This window comes from Orbicella faveolata, unplaced genomic scaffold (assembly GCF_042242905.1).
Source record: "Orbicella faveolata isolate gen_17 unplaced genomic scaffold, um_ofav_v1 contig_36, whole genome shotgun sequence".
NCBI classification, from domain to species: Eukaryota; Metazoa; Cnidaria; class Anthozoa; order Scleractinia; family Merulinidae; genus Orbicella; species Orbicella faveolata.
In genome coordinates this window covers 2037212-2048021 of record NW_028301565.1, presented here as the reverse complement: position 1 = coordinate 2048021, position 10810 = coordinate 2037212, and the positions used below count along the sequence as shown (strand labels likewise).

The window sequence follows — 10810 nt, the reverse complement described above, 5'->3', positions numbered from 1 at the left end:
TGCGTGACGTAGTGCAGAGTTCGCCTTTTCATCGATGTACGAGGGATCACTCCATTCTATCACATGTAGAATGATTGAACAGTTCATTAAAAATTACACACATTCTTCATTTCTTCAAATGTAATGTTATCTCGCATATACATAAATACAATTTCTAGCAATGAAAGGAATTAAACAGCATCTCACACCAAGAAACAATGTATTTGGCTGCATATCCGTATTCAGGAGTTTGGTGTTACAATTTACACAAGCTCACCCCACCCTATATCAGGGATACTTTCCAGAGGATTAACCTGTTTTTTATTACATTTGCTGAGGCTCTACACTTTGGGAGCGAAAATGAAGAACACTAGTAAAATGTTCAAAGAAACGCTTTAACTTTTGACTATAAATTTTGCACTGAATATGAAATAAACATAAGGATTAAGTCCACTGTAGGTAACCGTTAGCCAAATAAGGAAGAAACCCAGGCTGTATCTTACTTGAATATCTCCAAAAATGTGCAATATCCAAAATATTTGGAAACGAAACCAACAAACTAGAAACAAAACAACAGCAGCAATCATAGCCTGCAAACAGGCTCACGGGAAGGACGGAAAAAAAATTTGGCGAGCACGGAACTGAAGAATTTGGAAAGTGAAGCGATCGGGACGGGACGGGGGAGCCTGTAGACTTCGTTTTTGATGTGCCTATCCGCCCTTGGTGATTAGCCTGTAACAAATCAGTCAATGCGGTAATTAGACCTGTCAAGAAGCTACATTTTCTTTACTGGCAAACAGTTCGCTAAATTGACCTAATCCAACAGCCGAGCTCGGCGCCTTAAAATAGAGTGCAAGTAAGCAACATGTTCCCGGAATATTTCAAACTTTGTCAAGAGTCTAAAGAAATTATAAGCACATGATAGAGGTGTCAAATTTTGTGAAACGACATGCAGATTCCTACCTCTAAATGAATTTGCTACAGCACAGCCAAACGGCTCCACTCTACTTAAAATTCCTTCTCATAACAGAGCATAAAGTACCCTTTAGAATCACTTGGGAAATAAAGAAAGGTGGGGAGACCGAAAATAACAAGAGAACCGTAGGAGTCGTGTAGGGCGGTCAACCGCAGTTTACAAATATCTGTCGAAAGTTTATCTCAAAGATGTCAACAATCAGCGATTTAACCAATCATATCATGATACCAGGAGCTGGTATCATAGAACGGCGGCATCAATAGGATGTCTACAGGCTCCCTCGCTTCGTTCGGGCTCACCGGGAGCCTGTTCGCAGACTACAGCAATCATCTTTTGGGTAACCTTCCACGCTGTTTGGATGGCGTCAGCTTGTCCCCCATTTTGGATGGTTCCATCTCCTGGTATCTGTAGTGTTGTGACATCTGTCAATCATACGAGCACGCGGTCAGAAAGGAGTTCAGACTCCCCTTGTAGTCGGTGCGAGCATGTAGTCAATAAATCAGAGTTGAGTTTAACTTGCGGTGGTTTCACTTAAACGGTACAACACCACAGTATCTCACGCGACCACATTTTGACACATATTACAGTATATAGGACTACTAGTATCAAACGAGGCAGGAAACCGTTGAGAGCTATTAAGGCTAAAGTGAATTCCTTCCAGTAGGGTAGAACTTTCAGTCCGTCACAGTAATACGATTCCTTGATTTTTTTCTAAGTTAGCGTTAACAAGGACAGCTACAGAAGAAACAACAGACCAAACCCACAGGAGCACAAAGTTTTTCGTTAAATTCTAGCTGGGATACTGGCGACGATTCAAAAGGTAAAATTACAGCGTAATATCTCTCAAAAGCAGTGATTACGAGGATCCAAACTGACAAGACCGGTAAAACTACAAAGCTTGCTTGAAGTAATTTGCAAGTGATCAAACCTCCTATTCCTCCAACCCACAATTGCTTGAATGAGATATAATGGATGGCATTGATCAACTCCAGCAAATTAAATTAAATTAAATTTTTTTTTTTTTTTTTTTTTTTTTTTTTTGGGTTATAATACATACAATACAACACAAGACATAACACTAGTTACAATACTTACAATACGTCATAACTACAATAGATTACATACAACAAATTATAATTACTAATCGTAGCCTAATTATACCTAAAGAATATACAATGCGTTGTTTACAATAGTGCAGCTACCCAAATACAGAAAAAAAAAAAAAAAAAAAAAAAAAAAAAAAGAAAGTAAGTTAGTGACATGCTGAGAAGGAGAAATTACAAATTAAGCTCAACTATTATTAAGAGATGGCATTAGTTTTTCCCACTTTTTGTAATGTTTATAAAGTTGGTTATTTTTGGTAGCTATTTTTTTTTTCAATGTAATAAACGGTTTTTGTCTTTGCTAAAAATATTGTTAATGTTGGTTTAATTTTATTTAATTTACATTTATAAATAAAAAACTTTCCTAGCAGTATCAAGTGATTCAGGATAATAAAGTCTTCGTTGTTGTTGAACACTCCAAACAATATATTTTCAAATGTCAAAGTGTCCAAAGATACATTCTGGTTTGAAAGCCAAGAAGAAAAAGCCCGCCAGAAGTCTTTTGTTGTATCACAATAAAAGAGCAAATGTTCGAGGGACTCGACCTCTTTCAAACAAAAGGTGCACATTGGTGATTCAATCATTTTAAAACGGAATAACCTCTCATTTGTGAAAATTATATCGTTTAATAATTTATATTGGAACTCTCTAATTTTTGTTTCAAGTGTGACAGTGAATGGTAAAGAATAAATTTTTTTCTAGTCTTCTATAACCTCTGGATATTTGCCCTTCAACTTCCTTTTGGCGGTTGGAGGAGTTTGTTTCTTTGTTTTAAATCCTTTATACAAAAGTTTTGAAGAGGCTTTTAACAGATCCGATTTGGTTTCGTCGATATAAATATACACTGTATCCAAATGCTGTTGAGGATATAGTTGCTGATGTTGAATATGTGATTCTTTGATAATTAATCTCCATTCTTTTGGTATGGCATCTACAATTCCTATTAATTTGAAGTACTGGATTGGAGATAGATTCGCTTCCAACACTTTAGGGCTTTCAAGAAATTTACCCGTATCGGATAACAAGTCACCAATTTTAACAATTCCTTTAGTAAACAAATGTTTTTCAAAAAGAGATTTTCCGTGTATCACAATATTCCTATTATTCCAAATAATTTGGTCTACAACATCCTCATAGGTGGCTACCTTGGATTTCTTTAAATTACGAAATGCCTCTAGACACTCTTTGTAGAATATTGGAAGATGAACCGGTAGTTTACTAGTTTCAAAATCACAGAACAGGATGAGTTTTCCACCTATATTTCCAAAAAAGAAATCATCTAAAATAGTTTTCCAAGTGCTGTTGCTCTCTCCTAGATACTTTTTTAAGATCATCACTCTTTGAGCCGATATCATGGATTCAATATCAAGCATTTTAATTAAATTAAATTGAATTGAATTAAAGTAAAGTAAAGATCAGCACATGCTTGATTTAAAATCAAGTAGTTTACAGTGGTCTACATGGAGTTATCTGTTCGTATAATGTGGATGATGAATGAGTTGCCGAATACTGACGCCAGAGATATGAAAATATATCCAAAATTGTCAGAGGAATGTGTGATACTCCAGCGACCCATGGCATGCCTCCTGGAGATTAGAAACAAAACTAGTAAAATCAATTCATATAAAGCTATGAACGTTATGTGCAACAATTTTCCATTCCACTATTTCGCAAACAGTTTGCAAGGTTCTATGAACCATCATTCATATAACGAGGAATGGAAAACGAAAACCCTCAATTCTTCGTTTTGCGAAACATAATCATGAAGGGATTTTTTATACTCTTTCCTAAATTGGATATGCGCTGACCCCTTTTAATTTCCGAGCTTGAGGTAAAAGCATTGTTGTTATTGGCAAACGACTGAAATTTTAAAACTTAAATAAATAAACGTAAAATTTGGAAACGCATACTCTCAGTAAGATTTTATTCTTCTGAATTTTATTAGTTTACACTATTTTGCTTAGGAGGTGACAGTATGGTGGGTAGAAAAACAACAAGCATTGAATGAAAAGAAAATTATTGAAAAGTTATTTTATTTCTGGCCTGACAACAGTTCCAATATTTCCGTTTGTTTTTTGCATGCAGTTAATGCTTCTTGCTGTTGGCCCACTGTGGCAGTTATAACGAGGTTGCATCTAAAAGTGTTTGCCTAGTCCAATCTCAATTTTAATTTAACTAAGATGTTCTTTTCATTATGATTAGTTTAAATACAGACCGTGTACTGGTTGCAATAATTCAGGCTTTAGATATATTTGTATTTTCATGCGGTATAGTTTTGCAGCAAAGATAACCCTGTTGTTACCATTAGACTACCTTTTGTTCTCACTAAGACAAACTTACAAGTAAAAAGCGCAGTAAAATTCATGAATTAAGAAAGCTATCGATTTGGCCTGGAAATGTGTATTATTTGTTCCAAGATGGCAGATCCAAGATAGGACCCAACGACCTCATTGCTACGGTATACGTCGCCATTATTCAATGTTTCAGACTTCAAGGGAAGCATTTTTTAGCACGCTAAAATTCCTTCAAGATTCATCGCCATGGCTTTAATGCTCTTCGAATAACAAGATGGAGTTCTTAATTAAGGCCAGAAGACCCAAACATCCTGGTTTTAACACTGAAGCACGGCCTCTCAGTACTCGCTTAACAACAGTTACAAATCCTACAAAATTTTCTAATGATGATCACAAACTCTTTTTTGAATCTACCGTTGAATGACAAGTAAATATAAGGATTGATTGCACTGAAGGCGTTTGCTAACCAAACGACAAATTTCACTGAAGCATAAGGTAAAACGACCTTATGTAAACTATCTAAACCAACAAATATATAAAAAGGAAACCAACATAAGCCAAACAAAACGACAACAATAATCATCATCCGGGTAACTTTCTTGGCTGTCTTCATGGCTTCTTCGTGCCTTTGATCCTGACTAGCGCCTTCACCAGGTACTTGGCGTGACAATAAATGCCAACACACGATTGAATACAAGACAGCCATGGCCACAACAGGCACGGCAAAATTGAACAGCAATTCAATGATCAGGCTTGTTACGTTGATCGTGGTTAGCTCAACATGGGAAAAATCGATAACACAATAGTATTGACTAACGTTATTGAGCCATAGTTTTGCCATGGAGACCATCCCCGCAGCGGAAGCGAGTGACCATAACCAAATCAAAGAAATGACCAATTTTATATGATTTGATATCGGGGACACATGCAGAGGACGCACTACTGCAAAATAGCGATCCACTGCTATAGCAGTGAGGCTCCAAATAGAGCAAAATGGCGCTGGAAATTTCGCCCACACTAATAACTTGCATGTTATTTGACCCCAGTCTCCGCCAAACCATTTCGTGTAGAACAATTCGTCACTGAGCATGGTTCGCATAACAGTAAATGTTATGATCAAATCCGCGCATGCTTGGTTGAGGATAAGATAGTTTGTCGCGTTTTTCAGGAAGTGTCTCGTCCGGATAATATGGATGACGACCGAGTTGCCAAACATGGAAGCAAAGATGATGATGAAATAAACTGCCGCCAGACTTGCGTATAATGCCGACTCTGTGGTGGAAAGTGCAGTAGTTGTAGCATTTCCTGATAACAGTAGAAAAGGAAAATATCTCAGCTATTTTATTTCGTTTGAAATCGCGGACTTAGAAGTGTCTTCATATTACTCGATAGCACTATCATTCACGAGCTCACTTGTAGAGTTTTTAAAGTACTATTAAAGTATTAAGTCCTTCAGAGCAGGTGGATAATTTCAGGAACTTGGAAAACGATCGTAGGAGACACCAGATGATTGAACGTTTTTTTAATAGATACAAATAGAAACTGTTACACGTTCGCCACTGCTGTTATTACCCAAAAAGCTTTAGAGCTGCACAAAGGGACAACAAGCGATTCTGGGAACAGAGGCTTAAGATTAAGCACGATTGATGTCGATTCATCTAAGAAGTGACGAGTATTTTTAAATGCAAACAAACTTCTCAACTGAGTAAGCCGATCAGTATTGGATGACTAAGTCGAGTCCAGTTTCATACTTAAACCAGTTTATCACCTGCTGGTTTATTTAATTTATATCGAGCGTTCAAAACATGTCGGTCTTGTAATTTCACTTTGTACTCTTATTATTTTATAATTAGTTACCAGTTATTTTTCCTTTATTATTCGTACCTTCTTTCTCCGAGACGTTTGTTGGTGTTTCCATGCTCTGAGTTTCCTCCTATCCGAATATTTCCTAAACGTCAAATTATTGCTTTGTTACATTGTATAAAAAGAAATCGATTTTATTTTATTTTATTTCTGAAAGGTAAATACACCCCACAATTACAACTTAAAAGAAATACATTATATTACAATAACGTAAATACCAAATACAGGACAAAATTGTCCTTCAACTTCCCAAAAGAGACTTGAATAAATATAGACATTTGTCCTGAAAGCCTCGGAGCCATGTTAGAATGTTGATATATCAAACGTGGCCTATTAAGAGGGGAGTATTCATAAAGACATACATGGCAAATTACACGACCTAACGTAACATAATTTTGGTTCGTATAATGCTTTATGCCTAGCGGCATTGCTTGAAGCTCAAAAGCAGAAATAAGTCGACATAATATAGGACCGACATAACTAAACAGAGATTGATATCAATAAAGATTGATATCATTGTAAAGAGGACTTAACTTGAGTATTTTGTCTTTTACTTATTATAGCCATTTTTACAAAATCGAACACGTTCTCTTATCTTCTTTTCAGAAAAATTTTAAAATTTCTGAGTACGGAAAACAGACGAACTGTATGATCTGGACAAATGCCTCTAGATTAATCCTTTACGTCTCGAATTGAAACTTTGTAATCGAATTCAACTCTACTACGCGACAATATTCAAAAATGAGCGGGCATCATGTATTTGTTGATAAGTTTCAATTTCGAAAATTGAAACATTAAAGCCACAAAAGTAATGTGATCATGAAAGAAAGCAAGACAGTATGGAAATTTAAAAGGGTTCGTGGAAGAAAAGCCTTAAAAATCGTCTTGCGTGAAAACAAGCATGCACGCACATGAGTTTTAGCAACATTTCAGTTCAAAGCTCTCAAAGATGTCGATTGTAAAAGCCGCCATCTCGTTTCCTTACCACCGATCTCCACTACCAAGGCCAGAAATGCCCGTATGTTTACAGAAACGATCGACCGTCCGTAACGATCTAGCGATAGAGCGACCGAGCGCGATCTCTACCAAACTCTATCACTCGTATTCACGAGTTAAAAATGTCTAAACGTCCCAATTTCATCTTGCCGATTAGGCAACGTTTCCTGTTGTTATTACTAAAGCGATGAAAGAAATTTGGGGAAAATACGTGAAATTTGGCTGATTGAAGATAGGATAAAGTGATTACTATTTGCTCTGATCAAATACTTACTTTCAAAGGGTGATACTTGCATGACAACCAGTTACATTCGACGTTTTCAATGTCAACGCTCGTGTTATCAAACAACTGATCATAGGGAAGGACAGCAAGATGGCGGGCCTCCGTGATGCGAATACTAATGATTTTGTTCAAGTGGAAGTTTAACAATTTTAAATTGCCGAATACTATCATAAATCGCCGTTCATCTAATGTCCTGACAACATTTTAACATCTTAAAACCTTATTTTTAAAGCAAAAAGCTTCTGGAGTAATTTCCCTCGTCTAGAATAAAATAAATTTGTCATCGACGTAGAATTATTCTGATTACAGCAATGAAAAATACTGAAATGAAAAATTCAAATAAGTAGACGTCGATAAGTTTCCCTTACCTGTTTCCAAAGGTGTCTGGTCAATTTTAACGGCTAGAAAAGCAGGACATTAACAGCAAAAAATGAAGCAGATGATTCGATCATTTTTCCTTCACCCCAGTTCAATACATCTGTTGCGTTCAAGATTAACTATCGCGAAGCCTTTACGTGCTCCACGATTTCATTGGTTAAACATTTCGGTGGCCTTAATTGTTGTGGCTGGAAATAAATTAAGCCATTTGCAAAGTACTTAAGCAACCAAACATGCTCCAATAAAATGCTTCCAGTAGCAAATGGGTTTGACAACTGTAGAACATTTATTTAATAGTTTGCACCGACGGTTAATATAAACAATGTTAACACCGGCTGTAGTATTTATAGGGTTATCAACCTTGTCATTTTTCAAATACCTTCTTGTTTTACTAGCTTTAATACTCTGTTGTAATGTTAATGAGTTTTCATAAATTGTACATTGATGTATATTAGTTCTGAAAAACCCCGCCTACGTTGGAGAAATTGATAAATAGTATCGTTAGGTACTGTATTGCATTGTATGAGAGTGCATAAGAGTAGATAAGTCATGTATTTTTTCCCATAGATTCTGAAAGGTTGTAAGAATTTGCATCTACAGTTTTATGTAACTACGTAAGTCAGACGCAAATGTTAAGTTTAACCTGGCGAGGCTGGCGCCATTTATATCTTAATTAGTGCATAATATTTGCTGCTCCTTTCATTATGTGAGGTGTTCTTTACATTGTGCTTGGTGAATTCATCGTATACTTGGCGGTCAATTCGTTATGCTTGGTACTTACACGCTGTGTTCGGTGCCTGTTTCATTATATATATATTGGTGGAAATTTCTTCATATAGACCCTTTTCATAAATGGTTGCCAATTTAAAATTCTTTTGTATATATTTAAATTAGCCTCACTAAACTTGTTTGGGAGTAAAAATTCTTTTGAATTATCAACTCAAGAACGAGGTTAGTCAGGCCAATTTTAATATTTACAAAAGAATTTATAATTGGCAGCCATTTATGAAAAGGGTCTATTGGGTGCTTTCTTCAGGATATTTGGTTGGATATGGTGCCACTGGCCCCACATATGCGGAGCATCCTTTGTTATCTTCACTATGTTCGGTGTTTCTCAGCTTTATCATCGGTGGGTCCGTATTTTAGTCATCTAGCCTTCTCACATGCTCACAGCATGCTCACCTCGAACCTGTTCGCCCTCTTTCGTATGCAAAATGATGGCATGCCATTCTATCACTGTAGTTTCGCTTTCATCGATTTCAATGTTGGTTTTCTTTTCTTTTTCTTTTAATACGATGAATCTGAGAACGTTCTCACGAAACCCTAAAAATTTTCATACTGAAAGAGTTCAGAACTTACTCTTATCTACCATAATGTCTGATGGCAATTTGGCAGCACTCATTGAAATCGTTGGAAAACAACAAAAAGCAACGAATGCTAATTAATATTAGTTATTAGAAAAGTATAAAAGAGAGTATTATTTTCAGATGAATTGCCTCCCTTATTACAGAGTGTTCACTTGGTCCCAGAGAAACCAGAATTCATATTATTTTCACTATAATGTAGGTACCTTCCTATTACGGAGAAAAGTGTTCGACTGTAGAATGTTATTATTTTTTGTTATCACGAAAGCCACAATTTATTTTAGTCGTTAAGATAATACTTAATAATCAATCGCTTTAGGCTCAGTAAACATTAGAAAATATTTACCTAGATCAAGACGAGGTAAACATGCTGTAATATTTACTGAGTCTGAGGTCTGACTTCATTCACAGTTGTACTCAACGCCTAAGAATGAGTCACTCCAATATTACGAAAAATTAATATGGCTTACTCGATCTGTCGACACAGCTTGTGATGCCTGGCCATCTACCGAACTACTGATTTTACGATTTTTGGACGCCTTGAATACTAGTTCTTAGAAACGTTTTTGGTCCAATGATTATGGTAGTGCTTTTTAAGGTCCTCCATACTTTTAAAATCCCAAAATTGGAGCGATGTTTTTGGAATAAACGAAAATGTCATTTAACAACTGTCCAACCGTGTTTACTTGTCTGGATATGGCAAAGGTGGCGCAACCTGGTCCCCAGGCTCTTCTCGGTCTCGACGATTTTGAAGAAGGCGACTCGACGGGAGAAGACCCAATTCTCCCGTCCGTCAAAAAAAAAAAAAAGAAAGAAAAAAGAAAAAGAAAAAACCAAGGAGACCGCGGGGACGAGATTGAAGTGGCGAAGCTTAGTAATCAACCTTGGAAGAGTAATATTTACAACCCGGTGCGGGGAATATAGTATTTCGACTAGTAAGAATGCCCTATTCCTTAAATTCACCTCTAAAAGTTATGCCAAATATTCGAGGTACATGTATCCCGGTGTTATCAAAACCAGGCAAAAAATTCTATCAAATTGATCCGAATTTTAGACGGTAATTTGATAAAAGCGATAAAATATATGTAAAACTTCTCCCATTTGTATTCCCTAGACCAAATTACACGCACCGCGAAATATTTTGACGCGAAATATTTTTTGTGGTGTTATCAAAGCCAGACAGGATTTTATCGAATTGCCTTTAGCGCCGAAAAATAAATTGATTTTGTATCAATGAAATTTTCCCTCTTATGATCCTTCCGGTAAATTTTTAGAAAATAGCAGGTCAGATAATATTTTTCATTTCTTTTCTTCTGAAAAACCGGAAAAGGTATCTACTTCTCGGTGTCGTAAGAAACACATCTGCAGCTGCCAGGCACCGCTCAACCTGTAAAGTACGGGAGAGAGTTAAAATTAACGGGAAGATTTAAAGTTGGAAACAGTTTTAGGGGATAGGCACGATCAACTTAAAACGTCCATTCAGATCTGTTGTGTAGTTTTGTCAAACATTGGCTCCATTTCCAAACTCCTTCTTTCAAAGACGATCGCGACACGCTGCGCTCTATTAATAAACA

General features: G+C 36.4%; 1 protein-coding gene and 1 pseudogene across 1 annotated transcript; both read right to left on the bottom strand.

Moving 5' to 3' along the window:
* Positions 1-1195: 1195 nt before the first annotated feature.
* Positions 1196-1953, bottom strand: LOC149101958 (uncharacterized; annotated as a pseudogene).
* A 2000-nt stretch (positions 1954-3953) lies between these two features.
* On the bottom strand, positions 3954-8030 carry LOC149101957 (substance-P receptor-like). The gene is made up of 3 exons (XM_089275524.1): positions 7863-8030; positions 6237-6300; positions 3954-5657 (listed from the first exon to the last, which is right to left on the bottom strand). Exons 2-3 carry the CDS (start codon positions 6268-6270, stop codon positions 4702-4704), a joined length of 990 nt encoding a protein of 329 aa, XP_089131650.1. The 5' UTR covers positions 6271-6300; positions 7863-8030; the 3' UTR covers positions 3954-4701.
* Between the last annotated feature and the right edge of the window lie 2780 nt (positions 8031-10810).

What these genes read in the sequence shown, in the direction of transcription:
- LOC149101957 (XM_089275524.1), bottom strand. Translation starts at nt 6,270, where the DNA reads ATGGAAACACCAACAAACGTCTCGGAGAAAGAAG. An exon ending in AAACGTCTCGGAGAAAGAAG is followed by an intron (nt 5,658 to 6,236) that starts GTACGAATAATA and finishes TACTGTTATCAG; the next exon opens with GAAATGCTACAACTACTGCA.